The following is a 21,489-nucleotide window of genomic DNA, read 5'->3' as shown; positions in this document are numbered from 1 at the left end:
TGTGAAGATGCTGGAGAAAACAGGTAGACAAGTATCTACAGTGGGTACGGAAAGTATTCAGACCCCTTTAAATTTTCACTCTTTGTTATATTGCAGCCATTTGCTAAAATCATTTAAATTAATTTTTTTCCTCATTAATGTACACACAGCACCCCATATTGACAGACAAAAAAAAGAATTTTTGAAATTGTTGCAGATTTATTAAAAAAGAAATTCTGAAATATCCGACCCTTTGCTGTGACAGTCATATATTTAACTCAGGTTTTTTCCATTTCTTCTGATCATCCTTGAGATCACCTTCATTTGAGTCCAGCTGTGTTTGATTATACTGATTGGACTTGATTAGGAAAGCCACACACCTGTCTATATAAGACCTTACAGCTCACAATTCATGTCAGAGCAAATGAGAATCATGAGGTCAAAGGAACTGCCTGAAGAGCTCAGAGACAGAATTGTGGCAAGGCACAGATCTGGCCAAGGTTACAAAAAAATTTCTGCTGCACTTAAGGTTTCCAAGAGCACAGTGGCCTCCATAATCCTTAAATGGAAGACGTTAGGGACGACCAGAACCCTTCCTAGCTGAGCTACCGGGGGAGAAGAGCCTTGGTGAGAGAGGTAAAGAAGAACCCAAAGACCACTTTGGCTGAGCTCCAGAGATGCAGTCAGGAGATGGGAGAAAGTTGTAGAAAGTCAACCATCACTGCAGCCCTCCACCAGTCAGGGCTTTATGGCAGAGTGGTCTGTCAGAAGCCTCTCCTCAGTGCAAGACACATGACAGCCCACATGGAGTTTGCTAAAAGACACCTGCAGGACTCTGAGATGGTGAGAAATAAGATTCTCTGGTCTGATGAGACCAAGATAGAACTTTTTGGCCTTAATTCTAAGCGGTATGTGTGGAGACAACCAGGCACTGCTCATCACTTGTCGAATACAGTCCCCACAGTGAAGCATGGCGGTGGCAGCATCATGCTGTGGGGGTGTTTTTCAGCTGCAGGGACAGGACGACTGGTTGCAATTGAGGGAAAGATGAATGCGGCCAAGTACAGGAATATCCTGGACAAAACCTTCTCCAGCGTGCTAAGGACCTCAGACTGGGCCGAAGGTTTACCTTCCAACAAGACAATGACCCTAAGCACACAGTTAAAATAACGAAGGAGTGGCTTCACAACAACTCTGTGACTGTTCTTGAATGGCCCCGCCACAGCCCTGACTTAAACCCAACTGAGCATCTCTGGAGAGACTTAAAAATGGCTGTCCACCTTAAACCCAATTGAGCATCTCTGGAGAGACCTAAAAATGGCTGTCCATCAACGTTTACTATCCAACCTGACAGAACTGGAGAGGATCTGCAAGGAGGAATGGCAGAGGATCCCCAAATCCAGGTGTGAAAAACTTGTTGCATCTTTCCCAAGAAGACTCATGGCTGTATTAGCTCAAAAGGGTGCTTCTACTAAATACTGAGCAAAGGGTCTGAATACTTAGGACCATGTGATATTTCAGTTTTTCTTTTTTAATAAATCTGCAACAATTTCAAAAATTCTTTTTTTTGTCTGTCAACATGGGGTGCTCTGTGTACATTAATGAGGGAAAAAATTAATTTAAATGATTTTAGCAAATGGCTGCAATATAACAAAGAGTGAAAAATTGACGGGGGTCTGAATACTTCCATACCCATTGTATATCCACAGTGAAAACAGCCCTATATTGACATAATCTGAACGGCTGCTCAGCAAGGCACAAGCCACTGCTCCAAAGCTGGCGTAAAAAAGCCAGACTACAATTTGCAATGGCACAAGTGGTCATAGACCTTACTTTCTTGAGAAATCTCCTCTGGTCTGATGAATCCAAGATTGAACTGTTTGGCAACAATGACCAGCATTATGTTTGTAGGAAAAAGGGTGAGGCTTGCAAGCCAAAGGACGCCATCCCAAATGTCAAGTATAGGGGTGGGGGCATCATATTGTAGGGGTGCTTTGCTATAGGAGGGACTGGTGCATTTTCTGAAATAGGTGGCATCATGAGGAAGGAAAATTTATGTAGATATACTGAAGCAATATCTCAAAAACTCAGGAAAGAAGTTGAAGCTCAGTCACAAATGGGTTTTCAAAATGGACAATGACCCCAAGTACACCTCCAAAGTTGTGGCAAAATGACAGAGGACAACAAAGTCAAGGTATTGGAACAGCCACCATTAAGCCCTGACCTCAATCCGTTTGAAAATCTGTGGGCAGACCTGAAAAAGCATGTGCGAGCAAGGAGGCCTACAAACCTGTCCCAGTTACACCAGTTTTGTCTGGAGGAATGGGCCTAAATTCTAGCAACGTATTGTAAGAAGCTTGTGGAAGGCTACCCAAAACCTACCTGTGAACACTGTTGGAAAAAAATACTTTTGCCCTGCACAAAGCAGATGTCTTAAACAATATGGCAAATTTATAGTTTGTTAAAATCTACAGAGGGTTTATAAAGTTAAGAGTATTAAGGAATTCACCCTAAGTTTATGTAAACTTCTGACTTCAACTGTATTTGTTTTTCACTTAAATATTGTTGGTTACAAGATCTAAATACAACCAAAAAAAAAAACCTGACCGGATTTGTCTTTTGGGTTTAACAAAAACTATAATTTGACTAATAACCATGTATACATCGGATATCCATATACTATATAGTGACATATATACTATGGGTGGATAGACAGATGGATAGAGATACTATATATCTATCAATCAAAACGTCTAAGTCCTGCTGAGTACTGTAATTGACTCAAAATCTATCAAGTCCTTAGTCTATGGTCTACTGCATCTAAAAGTTCGTTCTGCATAAGAAAACAAGTTTACCACAAAACATAACCAATTAAAACAAAAAAGGAATCCTTAAAAAAAATAAAGATTTCTCAGTGTAACAATGCTTCAAATACCATGCATGATAGCACAAGCTAAACTCAGTTGATAATCACAACTTCACCACAGCCTTCTCGTCCACACAGGTCCACAAATATTGGAGAAACTAAGCAAACCAGAAACTCATAGGTAGTCCAATGACAAAGCCAGAGGAAATATGTATAATTTTACAGAAAAGGTAGCATTACACACCACATCTTACAATTTAGAATTGTTCTAAACATATACATTGAGCTGCTGTTGAAGTCCATATGTTATAAAACGATTCTAAATCTGATCAGATGGTTCAAAAGCTTATCCGTGATGATTAAATAAGGCCATATGCAAGTAAAGGAAGGAATCTGATGAGAGTGGTTCTGGCTACAAAATAACTTTATCCAGCCAGTTAATATCTTAATTAACAAGTGATGTGTTCAATTGTGGCACTATGTGATTTTGTCTCAGCAGTAAGGTAATAAATGTGGTACTTATAGGTAACAGCAGAATAGAAATAGTTCAATAAGCTCTTGCCAGAATAGAGGTAGCAATTCATGAAGAACCTGATGTGGTACTTTTTTTCATGGGTGCAAGTGCTTTACACAGCATGGTAATTCATACCATTTTTAAACATTTATATTTGTCTGTGTTTTCTTGTAATGTACATGTTTCCCTAGGAATAATTAATGAATTAAAAAGCAATGAATAAATAATGAATACTTATATGAATATGCTGGCATTTGGTATCTGTGGATTAGACCATCTTGACTTTACAATTCCTACATACTCATAGCTGGAATGAAAGTGGTTGGCTGCAATATTGAGTTTGGTCACAAAGTCTTGTGAATTTTAGATAATTTCAGAATGAACTGGTTACATGACTGCTTCATCAAGTTGTTTAGGAGATAATGTTATCTAAACAGAATTCTCTAACTCTTAACGCTTTTTCCCCCTTCCTGGTAACCATCTTACATTTTGATATGTTTTATGCTTTAAGGACACGAATGGGTATACATGTTTTTGTTATAATCCTAATTAGATTTTATGTACATAAACCAAAACCAAAAACTAAACATGCATTTACATACTATACTTGAATTTACCTTGTTAATAAAGATTATAAAAATTAACAGACCTAAAATCCCAAAATACAATTATACAGCAGGTAGAAAAAAACTTGTGAGATTAGTGCATTCTCAGTCCTGCTTATTAACAAGCTTCAGCTATCCACTTTCAAATTTGCTTTAGCATCTGCTACAGTGCAAGTACAAATCCAAGATGGAGTGGCAGACCATTACAATTTATACTCATACACACATTCACACTGGGTCAGTTTAGAGTCTCCAATAACTTAACAAGTTCAAGTTTATTGTCATGTGCACAGTAAGGAAGCACGTTTCCCTGTACAATGAAATTCTTTCTTTGCTGTCCACACAAAATGACAAAACCAATGTATAAAGATAAACATAAATAATAAGTAGCAGATAGATAAGGAACAGAGGCAGCATAAAGTATAAAAACAGAATAGAAGTATATAGTGTAATTGTGCAGGTAGGTGTATGATGGACAAGTCAAATACAGTTGTGTGAGGTAGATAAAATGAGGTGACCAATGGTTATAAACTCCAGTCACTTATTTAGGAGTCTAATGTCCTTGGGAAAGAAAGAGTTCTTTAGCCTGGAAGTCCTGCATTTCATACTTCTATACCTCCTGCCGGAGGGTAGAAGTGTGAACAGTTCGTGTTGGGGGTGGGTGGGGTCCCTGAGGATCGAGGCAGTTCGCCTGCGGACTCTGCAGTTGTAGATGTTCTGCAGAAAGGGCAGTGGGGTCCTGGTGATCTTCTCAGAAGTCTTTACCACTCTCTGCAGGCGTTTGCAGTCCATAGCAGTAGTGTTGCCATACCACATGGTGATGCAGCTGGTCAAGATGCTCTCTACAATGCAGCTGTAAAAGTTGCCGAGGATCCTGGTCGACATACCAAACTTCCTCAGCCTCCTCAGAAAGTACAGCTGCTGTTGAGCCCTCTTGACCAGATGTGTGGTGTTAAGAGTCCAAGTGAGGTCCTCACTGATGTAGATGCCCAGATATTTCATACAGCTCACCCTTTCCACTTCAAGCCCTCGGATGAACAGTGGCCGGCGAGGTATCCTCTCCTTCTTCGTGTCCATTATCATCTCCTTCGTCTTGTATGCGATGAGGGTGAGGTTGTTGTCCTCACACCATAACGCCAGACTGTTCACCGCCATCCTGTAGGCCGCATCTTTAAGAGGAAAACCCACTTGGACTCAATGAGAAAGTGAAAACTGTACACAGACAATGACTGGGCCACTAATTTAGCACAGTCTCACTGAACTATGAGTCAGCAGTGCTAACAACTGCACCACCATATTCCACAGTTATTAATAAGTCTGCTGTTCAATTTTGATACAACTTCAAGATTAGTTCTCTATTTCTACAATATATCTGACTCTAATTTAAAGCTTTTAATATAATGGTGTATTACTCGTCTTAAATATTCTGTTTGTTGTCTCATTTATGAAAATGTTTACTGTACATGGCTGGCCATGATTTTTTTGTTTGTGTTTTTAAGACTTTATGCACACAGGTGTTTATTCTGCTTAATTCCTGAAACAGTCATGATCCTTATAATAAACAGACAAGCACATTTGTTCAAACCACTAGCTCACTCACTTATTCGATCAGGGTTTCATTCCGTTGCCTCTTTAGATGCATTTTCTCTTTCCGTACACTTCTCTTACCACAATTGTACATTCTGACCACTCCATTTTTATGAACTAATCCACAGAGACTAACTTCTTTCATTTCTTGATAAATATAAATGTGCACACAACATTGAGAAATAGAGGAAAAAATGTAATTTCTTGTGTGCATATTATCATCATATGCATTTAAAGAAACCACAGAAAAATATATCCAAGCATTTATCACCTTTGAATAGGGGTCAGGAAAGTTGAACTCATTGAGGCAATGCTCCCTTGTGTCTAGAAGGCTCCGCACCGTTAAAGACCCATAAGCACTGAGAGAAAGAAAAAAGAAGAAGTTCAAAACACAGACACCTTGATGTCCCAAGCCCATACACTGCATACTTGGGAGAAAAAAAAACCTTGGTGTATAAGCCTATCTTTCCTGTACTAATATTAAATTAGAGCCCATTTTATCAAGCATTGTCATTTTTTTATTCAAAAATATGCAAACTAAAATGCAAAGCTAAATGTGAAAAAGAATGTATCCCTTACTAGTAATATATCAATTTAGACATAAATGATAAAATACATTAGTGATCCATTTTAATCCAAATAAGATCAACAAATGCTGAGTCATTAAAAAACAGTTAAAAGTAGCTATACAGGCATGTGTGGCACCTGCAATGTATCCTCCCACCTCCTTGGCAAAACGGGTCTCTGCTAAACAAATTTTATACAATGTTCACTGTTTTGTTGCATGCTGTATTAGTGTACAAGTAGCAGGTGGAAGGAGACAACAGCTACGATGACTTTCTGCCAGAAGTGAGACATCCATTTAGAAGAAGCCCTCATCTGTCCCTTTCACACTGTCTCTACTTTGTACTGAAACATTACACCCAGGAGTAAAAACAGAAGCCTTTCTAGTTTAATTTTGCGTTCATTTTTTCAGTGTTTGTGAATTAATTATGGGGTAAACTGCATAACAACCAATTTATTTTCATTTTGAGTTTATATTTTTGTGAACTGAGCATCCTAAAACCAATTGTAAGTATTGAAAAACATGGCCCATTCTGTTTAAGATAAAATTGGTAATATATTATCATGGCTGTCTTTCTGGATGTCATATATAGCCAAACTAGCAAAATACCCACACTTCGCAGCGGAGTAATGTGTTAAAGAAATTATGAAAAAGAAAAGGAAACATTTTTAAAGTAACATTAACAGGATTGTCAATGTAATTGTTTTGTCACGGTTATGAGTGTTGCTGTCATCAAGGATTTGATTATCATTATTTCCTTCAATCAGGTTCGTATTTGGAGGACGTGTTGTGTTCAAGTTACATTCCGCGTTTGTCAACCATTGTAAAGATACAACAGGTTTCATTGATAACTTTGTATCCACGTTGTCAGAGTTGAAACATTCATAAACATCAAAGTGTTCACTACCCAAATCGCTACCCATGAATCTAAGATGTTTAACAGGCACTCCCGATTGTTCAAAGGTGTAGAATCTTTCCCCTTTTCTATACACTTGAAAGCGACAATGAAACAATTCCACGGCAGCTATCAGTTCACATGCAGAACCATAGGTTGAGAGCTTAAGCATTTCACTGCTATAGTGGTCCTGTGTAGTATGTCTCCTGTACCATCATCGGTCCACACCTTGAACCTGTCCCAGTCATTCACTACATAAGACACAATGTCTCTGCAGATATCAAGGCTGAGACTGATATGGCCATGCAATAAGTAAGCGAGAGAATGGAAGAGGCAGGCACAATCTCGGGGCATGGAAACCTCTTGGTATGGGTCAGTGAAATTGTGATCGACAGTGATCACCGGAATAAGACGTTATTCGGGGTAAACTTGCACCCGTTAAGAAAGAAAGTACGAAGGAAGGTGAGAAGCGGTGGAGCAGGGAATGAAAAGCAGAAGTCAGCACCAGGAAGACGTATGTGAGCAAGTAAGAAAGCCCAACAATGACAGCCTTGAAGTGGTGGAGTAAAAGAAAAGGCAACAGTCACGAGGAGGGAGACGTGAGGAAGTAAGGAAACCCAACAATGTCAGCCTTAAAGTGGTGGAGTAAACGAAAAGGCAGGAGTCACCAGCAAGAAGACGTGAAGCAAGGCCAACAATAGCAGGCTTCAAGTGTTGGAGTAAATAAAAAGGCAGAAGTGACCAGCAGAAAGACGTGAAGGAAGTTGAACAATAACAGGCTTGAAGCAATGGACTAAAGAAGAAGGGAGCAATGAGCACAAAGACCAGACAAGGAAAGTAAGGAAGCGAGTGAAGAGGCACATGAGCACGGGATGTCGTTAATGTGTATACGCAGGGAGCCAACCACGAGGTAGGCGCATGGACAGGAAGGGGGGCCGACCCTTATGTGTCTCTGCTGTGAAATAAATCCTCTGTTAACAGAAATACAGAATGAAACCGACAAAAGGAAAGGTCAGTTCTGAAAGTTTCTTACAGCTTAATGGTGAGAACTGCCAAAAAGAACACTTCTTTTCGAAAGTTCGTTACGGGTTATGGCGCGAAATGAAACATACATTTGTAATTACAGTGGGATTCCTATGTATATATGAAGTCGCTGAAATAGTGATGAGGGGTTTCCCCTATCTATATACAGTGGGATGCAAAAGTTTGGGCAACCTTGTTAATTGTCATTGTTTTCCTGTATAAATCGTTGGTTGATACGACAAAAAATGTCAGTTAAATATATCATATGGGAGACACACACAGTGATATTTGAGAAGTGAAATGAAGTTTTTTGGATTTACAGAAAGTGTGCAATAATTGTTCAAACAAAATCAGGCAGGTGCATAAATTTGGGCACCACAAAAAAGAAATGAAATCAATATTTAGTAGATCCGCCTTTTGCAGAAATTACAGTCTCTAAACGCTTCCTGTAGGTTCTAATGAGAATCTGGATTGTGGTTGAAGGTATTTTGGACCATTCCTCTTTACAAAACATCTCTAGTTCATTCAGGTTTGATGGCTTCCTAGCATGGACAGCTCTCTTTAACTCACACCACAGATTTTCAATTATATTCAGGTCTGGGGACTGAGATGGCCATTCCAGAACGTTGTACTTGTTCCTCTGCATGAATGCCATAGTGGATTTTGAGCAGTGTTTCAGTCGTTGTCTTGTTTAAAGATCCAGCCCCGGCGCGGCTTCAGCTTTGTCACTGATTCCTGGACATTGGTCTCCAGAATCTGCTGATACTGAGTGGAATCCATGCGTCCCTCAACTTTGACAAGATTCCCAAGTCCCTGCACTGGCCACATAGCCCCACAGCATGATGGAACCACCACCATATTTTACTGTAGGTAGCAGGTGTTTTTCTTGGAATGCTGTGTTCTTTCCTCCATGTATAACGCCCCTTGTTATGCCCAAATAACTCAATTTTAGTTTCATCAGTCCACAGCACCTTATTCCAAAATGAAGATGGCTTGTCCAAATGTGCTTGAGCATACCTCAAGCGGCTGTTTGTGCTGTGGGCGGAGAAAAGGCTTCCTCTGCATCACTCTCGCATACAGCATCTCCTTGTGTAAAGTGCGCCGAATGGTTGAACGATGCACAGTGACTCCATCTGCTGCAAGATGATGTTGTAGGTCTTTGGTGCTGGTCTGTGGGTTGACTCTGACTGTTCTCACCATTCGTCGCTTCTGTCTATCCAAAATCTTTCTTGGTCTGCCACTTCGAGCCTTAACTTGAACTGAGCCTGTGGTCTTCCATTTCCTCAATATGTTCCTAACTGTGGAAACAGACAGCTTAAATCTCTGGGACAGCTTTCTGTATCCTTCCCCTAAACCATGATGGTGAACAATCTTTGTCTTCAGGTCATTTGAGAGTTGTTTTGTGACCCCCATGTTGCTACTCTTCAGAGAAAATTAAAGGAGGGGGGAAACTTACAATTGACCCCCTTAAATACTCTTTCTCATTATAGGATTCACCTGTGTATGTAGGTCAGGGGTCACTGAGCTTACCAAGCCAACTTGAGTTCCAATAATTAGTTCTAAAAGTTTTGGAATCAATAAAATGACAACGGTGCCCAAATTTATGCACCTGCCTGATTTTGTTTGAACAATTATTGCACACTTTATGTAAATCCAATAAACTTCATTTCACTTCTCAAATATCACTGTGTTTGTCTCCTATATGATATATTTAACTGACATTTTTTATCATAACAACCAACGATTTATACAGGAAAATAATGACTATTAACAAGGTTGCCCAAACTTTTGCATCCCACTGTATACAGTTTAAGGGGTACACCCATTTCCCCCACTTTGGTGTTGCAATAGATAAATGAAACATACCTAACTTTTGTAAGTACACTCGGAGGAACAAGCACACAAAATTTCAGCTTCCCATCTATAAGGAAGGTGGGAGAATTAGTGATAAGTCAGTGAGGGTTTTGCCTTTTATATGTATAGATGATTACTTTGTACACATATGTTAGTAATAGGATAATAAAAATGTCAATGAAATAAAAATCTGTGATTTTATAATACCAAATTTTTAAAAGAAAGTAATAGGTAAATGGTTAAAAAAACTAGTTTCTTTTTGTCACATTTATTCATGAAACTATAACATTTTGGAAAGAAAAAATGTTTCCTTTGCTAATATTTCTTATTATTATGACAGAATATACCAATGTTTTGGACTCTGTATAAACCATATAATATACAGTATATCCGGAAAGTATTCACAGTGCATCACTTTATCTACATTTTGTTATGTTACAGCTGCCTTATTCCAAAATGGATTAAATTCATTTTTTTCCTCAGAATTCTACACACAACACCCCATAATGACAACGTGAAAAAAGTTTACTTGAGGTTTTGCAAATTTATTAAAATAAAAAACTCAGAAATCACACGTACATAAGTATTCACAGCCTTTGCTCAATACTTTGTCGATGCACCTTTGGCAGCAATTACAGCCTCAAGTCTTTTTGAATATGATGCCACAAGCTTGGCACACCTATCCTTGGCCATTTTCACCCATTCCTCTTTGCAGCACCTCTCAAGCTCCATCAGGTTGGGTGGGAAGCGTTGGTGCACAGCCATTTTAAGATCTCTCCAGAGATGTTCAATCAGATTCAAGTCTGGGCTCTGGCTGGACCACTCAAGAACATTCAGAGTTGTCCTGAAGCCACTCCTTTGATATTTTGGCTGTGTGCTTAGGGTCGTTGTCCTGCTGAAAGAAGAACCATCGCCCCCGTCTGAGGTCAAGAGCGCTCTGGAGCAGGTTTTCATCCAGGATGTCTCTGTACATTGCTGCAGTCATCTTTCCCTTTGTCCTGATGTGACGATATGGGTTCTGGCTCCACGCTCCCTTTGATGTTTGGGAACCCTTGAACCCAACACCGTCGATAATGTTGCCGAGTGAGCTAGTCAGTGGAGGCAAATAAACAATTGAGCAAGGGGTGGTGCAAAAAGTGCAATAGTGCTTTTATTAAAAACAGTCAACAAAAACAGAATAGTGCTCCATAAATAGTGCAGTTCTTCAAAGTTCTTCATTAAATAAATAATCCATAAAATGAAAAACATGGAGGTTAAAACAATAATAAGAAAAAACAATCCTTTAAAACCAGAGGTTAAAATCTTCTCATGGAAGCAGTCTTAAAAACAACAACAAATCCGGTGCATCGTTTATTAGCGTCTCACCTGCTTATCCCATTTGGGCCAAGCAGCAGGCAAGACGCTCTCTGCAGCTGCCCTCCTCTACACTTTCGCGAGACTGGAGACCTCCGATCCCTGGCTCCGTATGGCACTCATCCCAATTCCCGAGACTTGATGTCCACCAATGACCAGGACGCACACATTCGGGACTCCACCACCAAGCCTCCCGACTTCCGCTGCCTTTCCGCGGCTTCTCTGCGGCCCGTCACTTTCCTCTAGGCACTCCCGCTACCTGGTCACTCAGCGGGAGCAACATCAACTCAAACGTCTGGGTGTTGGCCTAACACCCAGCTTCCTTACAGCTGCCCTCGGCCGATCGCAGCGCCACCACACCACACTCACGCCTGCTTCCTCGCTCCCTGTAACCTCCGTCCTCTTTCCTCATCTCCTTTCTCCTCTCTCCATTTTTTTACACCTCTCCACAACCGACTCGCTTCTTTTTAAAACGTGAGGGGCCATCACAGTGTAGCATTAGCCACGGAGCAATCACGAATGTGGGCAGTTCCTCACCTGTGCACACGGTGAGAAACGCCACATCGACGACTGCCCGCTGCTCGCTACAACAACGCCCCCCTCACGAAGCCGCCTCGGGTGCGGTGATTATTTAAAATGAATGGCCTTTGCTCAATGAGCTGTAGACCCATAACACCACACCTGAGTAGTCTCCCAGGTCCTGCTGCTGAAAAACATCCCCACAGCATGACGCAGCCACCACCATGCTTCACTGTAGGGATGGTATTGGCCTGGTGATGAACGGTGCCTGGTTTCCTCCAAACGTGACGCCTAGCATTCACACCAAAGAGTTCAATCTTTGTCTCATCAGACCAGAGAATTTTGTTTCTCATGGTCTTAAGAGTCCTTCAGGTGCCTTTTGGCAAACTCCTGGTGGGCTGCCATGTGCCTTTTACTAAGGACTACTAAGTACTACCATACAGGCCTGATGGGTGGATTGCTGCAGAGATGGTTGTCCTTCTGGAAGGTTCTCCTCTCTCCGCAGAGGACCTCTGGAGCTCGGACAGAGTGACCATCTGGTTCTTGGTCACCTCCCTGACGTAGGCCCTTCTCCCCTGATCGCTCAGTTTAGATGGCGGACCAGCTCTAGGGAGAGTCCTGGTGGTTTCGAACTTCTTCCACTTACGGATGATGGAGGCCACTGTGCTCATTGGGACCTTCAAAGCAGCAGAAATTTGCTGTAACCTTCCCCAGATTTGTGCCTCGAGACAATCCTATCTCGGAGGTCTACAGGCAATTCCTATGACTTCATGCTTGGTTTGTGCTCTGACATGAACTGTCAACTGTGGGACCTTATATAGACAGGTGTGTGCCTTTCCAAATCATGTCCAATCAACTGAATTTACCACAGGTGGACTCCAATTAAGCTACAGAAACATCTCAAGGATGATCAGGGGAAACAGGATGCACTTGAGCTCAATTTTGAGCTTCATAGCAAAGTCTGTCAATACTTATGTACATGTGCTTTCTCAGTTTTTTTATTTTTAATAAATTTGCAAAAATCTGATGTAAACTTTTTTCACGTTGTCATTATGGGGTATTGTGTGTAGAATTCTGAGGAAAAAAATTAATTTAATCAATTTTGGAATGAGGCTGTAACATAACAAAATGTAGAAAAAGTGATCTGCTATGAATACTTTCCAGATGCACCGTATGTAATACTAAATACATATAAACATATATATGTGTATGTGGTGCTGATTCTCAATGTTTAAGGTGATTTGAGGACACATAGAGAAATATCGAATATCGTATCTTGGTTCAAAATAACCTTTTTGAAGTAAACTGTATCAATTTAGTCCTATCTCCAGTCAGTTTAATTGTCTTGGACATGCCCACTCTTAACTGCAAGAATTAAAGTTTGTCAATAGTTAAAACTCAGTTAATTGGTTCTCTTTGATACTGATAAGTATAGTAAAGCATACCACTGCAAATAATATAATTTTCTCAACCATGCTGTTATATTACAAGAATCATTTTAACTATGGCTTAACAGGAAACATTTATAAAATTAATTAATTTATTAAAATTAATGTTTAATTGAACTACACAGCCACTAGTTGAACATCTAGCAATCAAGTTTATATTCTTCAAAACCTTAAAACACTTACAAGGGCTGTTGCCGCAGTGTCTTCAATTTGTGTTGATATTTCTGGCTGAATTTCTCAGCTCTTTCCTTAGCATCTGTAAGGTCTGGCTGGCTGGCAACTGCACGGCTCACCACCTTACAAATAAAAAATTCAGACTGAATTTAAAAAAAAAAAACAGCCAGGAACTGCAACTCAGATACACAGTGAATTACCCTGATATCACTGAAAAAAATCTTATCAAGAAAAATATTTTTTAACAAAACCACATGTGCAACTAATAATCGGCACCCCAGCATTGGTACTTTCTACAACCTTCCACTTCCAGTAAAATATCATCAAGTTTTCTACTATAACATTTTGCAAGGTTGGAGAATACAGAGAGCAGGTATCTGAGACCATTCATTTTTATAAAATTTCTCCAAGTCATCCAGGGTCCTAGGTCCTCTCTCATGCACTCTCCTCTTCAGTTCACCCCACAAGTTTCCAATGGGGTTTAGGTCTGGAGACTGAGACGGCCATGGCAGAAGCTTGATTTTTTGTTCCTTTAAACATTTTACATTGACTTGGTCATATGTTTTGATCTTCTAGCAGGGCAATGTTCCAAACAACAGCCCAGTGTTATGATGATAAATTAAAAACTTAAGGCAAAGTAATAGTTACACAGCAAACACAATGGATAGAAGCTGACGTGATACAACACGTTTGTGATGGCTTATAGTTCAAATGCACACAGAGTGGCACTCTGAGGTTAGTCAGGTTGAAGCCAAGGTCAAATAAACATAAAACATTCTGCTACAGGACTGCACTATTGTTGAATGAAGCACCATAGTGATATTTTTTTTAAACAGAGGGAGTGAAACCTGCTGAAATTCACGGAAATGATGTTGGCTCAGTATGTACGTTAAAATAGAATGACTCAGCAAAAAGCTTATGAATGGATAAAAAGGTGTAGAGAGGGAAGAACAAGTATAAACTCGAGCTGGTCAGCCATCAACATCAGATGCGCACCCAAGGTCACATCGACATGGTGAATACCTTCATCGCAGAGGACTGATGGATTACGTTGTCCTCTAATGCTGCACATTTGGATATCAGCTATTACCTGCACATGCCAAAGTGTATGACGACTTGGGGTACCATAAAGATTATGCAAGATAGGTGCCCAAACAACTTACTGATCTGCACAAGCAACAGCATGTCAAGATTGTGACACAATTCTTGAAATGTCATGAGGAATATCTGAGTGCTATGGAGTGAACTGTCGCCAGAGAAGAGACATAGGTCCATCACTATGAGCCGGAAAGCAAGAGACAAAGCAAACTGGGGAAACATCAGTCTTCTCCAGTAAAGACAAAATTCAAACAATGGCCCTCTGCCAAGAAAATCATGATAACCTCCTTTAGAGATATAAAGGGTCCTACTTTGGCACCTTTTCAGAGACGCAGGCAATCAATGACCAGTGCAACATACTGTGCTATGCTTAGAGAAAAGACGAAACCTGCAATTCACAGCAAAAGAAGAGGAATGCTGCCAAAAACAGTCTTGCTGCTCCATGACAACACGTTCCCACGCAGCGGCCATAATGGTGAGGTCAATGCAACAGCTGCAGTTTGAACGTTTTCCACATTCACCCTTACAGCCCCGATCTAGCACCATGTAACTATAATAATAACTAGCAAAATACCCACGTTTCGCATCGGAGTAATAGTGTGTTAAAGAAGTAATGAAAAAGAAAAGGAAACATTTTGAAAATAACGTAACATGATTGTCAATGTAATTGTGTTGTCATGAGTGTTGCTAGCATATCTACATACATACATACATACATACATACATACATACATATATATATATATATATATATATATATACTCAGCAAAAAAAGAAGTCCTCTGACTTTCAACTGTTTTACTTTCAGTAAACTTAATGTGTAAATATTTGTATGAACACTAAAAGAGTCAACACCATAAGACAAACTAAAAATGCTTCACAATGTGTCCCTGAATGAAGGGAGGCTCAAAATCAACAGTACCAGTCAATATCTGGTGTGGTCACCAGCTGCTTGAAGTACTGCAGTGCATCTCCTCCTCATGGACTGGACCAGATTTGTCAGTTCTTGCTGTGAGATGTTACCCCACTCTTCCACCAAGGCACCTGCACGTTTCTGGACATTTCTGGGGGTAATGGCCCTAGCCATCGATCCAAATCGATCCCGCTCCAGGGTACAGGCCTCGGTGTAATGCTCATTCCTTAGACGATAAACACAAATCCGTCCATCACCCCTGGTGACACAAAACCGTGACTCATCAGTGAAGAGCACCTTTTGCCACTCCTGTCTGGTCCAGCGAAGGTGGGTTTGTGCCCATAGGCGGCGTTGTTGCTGGTGATGTCTGGTAAGGACCTGCCTTACAACAGGCCTACAAGCCCTCAGTCCAGCCTCTCTCAGCCTATTGCGGACAGTCTGAGCACTGATGGAGGGATTGTGTGTTCCTGGTGTGACTCGGGCAGTTGTTGTGGCCATCCTGTACCTGTCACGCAGGTGTGATATTCGGATGTACCGATCCTGTGCAGGTGTTGTTACACGTGGTCTTCCACCGCGAGGATGATCAGCTGTCCTTCCTGTCTCCCTGTAACGCTGTCTTAGGCGTCTCACAGTGCGGACATGGCAATTTATTGCCCTAGCCACATCAGCAGTCCTCATGCCTCCCTGCAGCATGCCTAATGCACGTTCACGCAGATGAGCAGGGACCCTGGGTATCTTTCTTTGGGTGTTTTTCACAGTCGGTAGACAAGTCTCTTTAGTGCCCTGCATTTTTAGAACTGTGACCTTAAATGCCTACTTTCTGTAAGCTGTTAAGGTCTTAACGACCATTCCACAGGTGCATGTTAATTAATTGATTATGGTTAATTGAACATGCATGGAAAACATTGTTTAAACTCTTTACAATGAAGATCTGTAAAGTTATTTGGATTTTTAAAACATTATTGTTGAAATACACAGTCCTGAAAAAGGGACGTTTCTTTTTTTGCTGAGTATATATATCTACTGTACATACATACATATATATATATACACATACATATATATATATATATATACATATATATATATATATATATATATATATATATATATATATATATATATATATATATATACACATATATACATACATATATACATACATATACACATATATACATATATACATACATATATACATATATATATATACATACATATATACATATATATATATACATACATATATACATATATATATATACATACATATATACATATATATATATACATACATATATACATATATATATATATACATACATATATACATATATATATATATACATACATATATACATATATATATATACATACATATATACATATATATATATACATACATATATACATACATATATACATACATACATACATATATACATATATATATATATATATATATACTCGGTGGGGAAGGGTCCTGACTGTTGTTTGTGCGTATGCCGAACAGCAGTTTGGAGTATCCACCCTTTTGGAGTCTCTGGAGGGTTGCTAGAGGGCATACCTTCTGGGATTCCCTCGTTTTGCTGGGAGACTTCAATGCTCACGTGGGCAATGACAGTGAGACCTGGAAGGGCGTGATTGGGAGGAATGGCCCCCCCGATCTGAACCCGAGTGGTGTTTTGTTATTGGACTTCTGTGCTCGTCATGGATTGTCCATAACGAACACCATGTTCAAGCATAAGGGTGTTCATATGTGCACTTGGCACCAGGACACCCTAGGCCTCAGGTCGATGATCGACTTTGTGGTCGTGTCGCCGGACTTGCGCCATATGTCTTGGACACTCGGGTGAAGAGAGGGGCGGAGCTGTCAACTGATCACCACCTGGTGGTGAGTTGGCCGATGGTGGGGAAGATGCGGTCAGACCTGGTAGGCCCAAGCGTGTTGTGAGGGTCTGCTGGGAGCGGCTGGCAGAGTCCCCTGTCAGAAGTAGCTTCAACTCCCACCTCCGGCAGAACTTCAACCACGTCCCGAGGGAGGTGGGGGACATTGAGTCCGAATGGGCCATGTTCCGTGCCTCTATTGTTGAGGCGGCTGACGGAGCTGTGGCCGCAAGGTGGTCGGTGCCTGTGTGGCGGCAATCCCCAACCCGTTGGTGGACACCGCGTGAGGGATGCCGTCAAGCTGAAGAAGGAGTCCTATAGGACTTTTTGTCCTGTGGGTCTCTGGAGGCAGCTGATAGGTACCGCAGGCCAAGCGAACGCTGCTTCGGTTGTTGCTGAGGCAAAACTTCGGGCATGGGAGGAGTTTGAGAGGCCATGGAGAACGACTTTGGACGGCTTCAGGAGATTCTGGTCCACCGTCCGCGTCTCAGGAGGGGAAGCAGTGCAGTGTCAACACCGTATATAGTGGGGATGGTGCGCTGCTGACCTCACTCGGACGCTAGGGTCGGTGGGAGGAGTACTTCAAGACCTCCTCAATCCCACTAACATGCCTTCCACGAGGAAGCAGAGCCTGGGGACTCTGAGGTGGGCTCTCCCATCTCTGGGACTGAAGTCACCGAGGTGGTCAAAAAACTCCTTGGTGGCAGGGCCCCGGGGAGGATGAGATACCGGAGTTCCTTAAGGCTCTGGATGTTGTAGGACTGTCTTGGTTGACACGCCTCTGCAACATCGCATGGACATCGGGACAGTGCCTCTGGATTGGCAGACGGGGTGGTGGTCCCCTCTTTAAAAGGGGACCGGAGGGTGTGTTCCAACTATAGAGGGATCACACTCCTCAGCCTCCCTGGAAAAGTCTATTCGGGGTTCTGGAGAGGAGGGTCCGCTGGATAGTCAACCTCGGATTCAGGAGGAACAGTGTGGTTTTCGCCCTGGTCGCGAACAGTGGACCAGCTCTTCACCCTTAGCAGAGTCCTGGAGGGTGCATGGGAGTTTGCCCGACCGGTCTACATGTGTTTTGTGGACTTGGAAAAGGCATTCACCGTGTCCCTCGGGAATCCTGTGGGGGTGCTCGGGAGTATGGGGTACGGACCCCTGATAAGAGCTGTTCGGTCTCTGTACAACCGTGTCAGAGCTTGGTCCGCATTGCCGCAGTAAGTCAGCCCGCTTCCAGTGAGAGTTGGACTCCGCCAGGGCTGCCCTTTGTCACCGATTCTGTTCATAACTTTTATGGACAGAATTTCTAGGCGCAGCCAGGGTGTTGAAGGGGTCCGGTTTGGTGGACTCAGGATTGGGTCACTGCTTTTGCAGATGATGTTGTCCTGTTTGCTTCATCAGGCCGTGATCTTCAGCTCTCTGGATCGGTTCGCAGCTGAGTGTGAAGCGGCTGGGATGAGAATCAGCACCTCCAAATCCGAGCATGGTCCTCAGCCGAAAAGGGTGGAGTGCCCTCTCAGGGTTGGGGAGAGATCCTGCCCCAAGTGGAGGAGTTCAAGTATCTTGGGGTCTTGTTCACGAGTGAGGGAAGAATGGAGCGTGAGATCGACAGGCGGATCGGTGCGGCATCCGCAGTGATGCGGCTCTGCATCGGTCTGTCGTGGTGAAAAGGAGCTGAGCCGTAAGGCAAAGCTCTCAATTTACCAGTCGATCTACGCTCCTACCCTCACCTATGGTCATGAGCTATGGGTAGTGACCGAAAGAACGAGATCGCGAATACAAGCGGCTGAAATGAGTTTCCTCCGCAGGGTGTCTGGGCTTTCCCTTAAAGATAGGGTGAGAAGCTCAGTCATCCGGGAGGGGCTCAGAGTAGAGCCGCTGCTCCTCCGCATCGAGAGGAGTCAGATGAGGTGGCTCGGGCATCTGATCAGGATGCCTCCTGGACGCCTCCCTGGTGAGGTGTTCCGGCACGTCCAACCGGGAGGAGGCCCCGGGGAAGACCCAGGACACGCTGGAGGGACTATGTCTCCCGGCTGGCCTGGGAACGCCTTTGGGATTCTCCGGAAGAGCTGGAAGAAGTGGCGGGAGAGGGAAGTCTGGGCCTCTCTGCTTGCTGCTGCCCCCGCGACCCGACCTCGGATAAGCGGAAGAGGATGGATGGATGGATGGATACATACATATATATATATCTCTACATACATACATACATATATATATATATCTACATACAAACCGGATTCCAAAAAAGTTGGGACACTAAACAAATTGTGAATAAAAACTGAATGCAATGATGTGGAGATGGCAAATGTCAATATTTTATTTGTAATAGAACGTAGATGACAGATCAAACGTTTAATCCGAGTAAATGTATCATTTTAAAGGAAAAATATGTTGATTCAAAATTTCACGGTGTCAACAAATCCCAAAAAGTTGGGACAAGTAGCAATAAGAGGCTGGAAAAAGTAAATTTGAGCATAACGAAGAGCTGGAAGACCAATAAACACTAATTAGGTCAATTGGCAACATGATTGGGTATAAAAAGAGCTTCTCAGAGTGGCAGTGTCTCTCAGAAGCCAAGATGGGTAGAGGATCACCAATTCCCACAATGTTGCGCAGAAAGATAGTGGAGCAATATCAGAAAGGTGTTACCCAGCAAAAATTGCAAAGACTTTGCATCTATCATCATCAACTGTGCATAACATCATCCGAAGATTCAGAGAATCTGGAACAATCTCTGTGCGTAAGGGTCAAGGCCGTAAAACCATACTGGATGCCCGTGATCTCCGGGCCCTTAAACGACACAGCACCACAAACAGGAATGCTACTGTAAAGGAAATCACAGAATGGGCTCAGGAATACTTCCAGAAACCATTGTCAGTGAACACAATCCACTGTGCCATCCGCCGTTGCCAGCTGAAACTCTGCAGTGCAAAGAAGAAGCCATTTCTAAGCAAGATCCACAAGCTCAGGCATTGTCACTGGGCCAGGGATTATTTAAAATGGTGTGTGGCAAAATGGAAGACTGTTCTGTGGTCAGACGAGTCACGATTCGAAGTTCTTTTTGGAAATCTGGGACGCCATGTCATCCGGACCAAAGAGGACAAGGACAACCCAAGTTGTTATCAACGCTCAGTTCAGAAGCCTGCATCCCTGATGGTATGGGGTTGCATGAGTGCGTGTGGCATGGGCAGCTTGCATGTCTGGAAAGGCACCTTCAATGCAGAAAAACATATTCAGGTTCTAGAACAACATATGCTCCCATCCAGACATCATCTCTCTCAGGGAAGACCCAGCATTTTTCAACAAGATAAAGCCAGACTACATTCTGCATCAATCACAACATCATGGCTGCGTAGGAGAAGGATCTGGGTACTGAAATGGCCAGTCTGCAGTCCAGATCTTTCACCTATAGAGAACATTTGGAGCATCATAAAGAGGAAGGTGCGACAAAGAAGGCCCAAGACGATTGAACAGTTAGAGGCCTGTATTAGACAAGAATGGGAGAGCATTCCTATTTCTAAACTTGAGAAACTGGTCTCCTCGGTCCCCAGACGTCTGTTGAGTGTTGTAAGAAGAAGGGGAGATGCCACACAGTGGCGAAAATGGCCTTGTCCCAACTTTTTTGGGATTTGTTGACACCATGAAATTCTGAATCAACATATTTTTCCCTTAAAATGATACATTTTCTCAGTTTAAACTTTTGTTCCGTGATTTATGTTTTATTTTGAATAAAATACTAGAAGTTGGCACCTCCACATCATTGAATTCAGTTTTTATTCATGATTTGTATAGTGTCCCAGCTTTTTTGGAATCCGGTTTGTACATTATATATATATACTGTATATGTATGTATGTATGTATGTATGTAGATATATATTAGGGGTGTGACTCGATTAAAAAAATGAATATAATTAATTAGAGGCTGTGTAATTAATTAATCTTCATTAATCAAATGTAAGCACACATGAAAATTTGCCCCAAATCGCAAATGTTGTTTTTTAATTTAAAAGGGTTTTAGTGGGCGACAGAATCAAATAATAGACATGGACAGGAATATTGTAAACTCAAGCTGTTTTAATTTCTGAAAAGAAAAATGCATTTAAACTGTATTTCAGAACAGAAACAAAAATATGATCCCTGGCTAAAACTGGGCAGACTTCAAAAAAAAAAAAAAAAAAAGTGGTATTTTAAGTACATTTTCAGAATGGTATTGTC

The 21,489-nt window shown here is 41.8% G+C and overlaps 1 protein-coding gene across 5 annotated transcripts in view; it reads right to left on the bottom strand.

The window, feature by feature from the left end:
• pank4 (pantothenate kinase 4 (inactive)) overlaps positions 1 to 21,489 on the bottom strand; it is a 146,389-nt gene that overhangs the window by 26,978 nt on the left and 97,922 nt on the right. For all 5 annotated transcript variants that reach the window (XM_039756151.1, XM_039756153.1, XM_039756152.1 and 2 more), the window contains 2 exons: positions 13,392 to 13,504; positions 5,823 to 5,910 (listed from right to left, as the gene is read on the bottom strand). In XM_039756151.1, coding sequence (XP_039612085.1) covers positions 5,823 to 5,910; positions 13,392 to 13,504 — 201 coding nt within the window. The remainder of the gene's footprint in view (positions 1 to 5,822; positions 5,911 to 13,391; positions 13,505 to 21,489) is intronic.

This window comes from Polypterus senegalus, chromosome 6, assembly GCF_016835505.1.
Source record: "Polypterus senegalus isolate Bchr_013 chromosome 6, ASM1683550v1, whole genome shotgun sequence".
NCBI classification, from domain to species: Eukaryota; Metazoa; Chordata; class Cladistia; order Polypteriformes; family Polypteridae; genus Polypterus; species Polypterus senegalus.
This window is presented reverse-complemented; position numbering and strand designations above follow the sequence as displayed.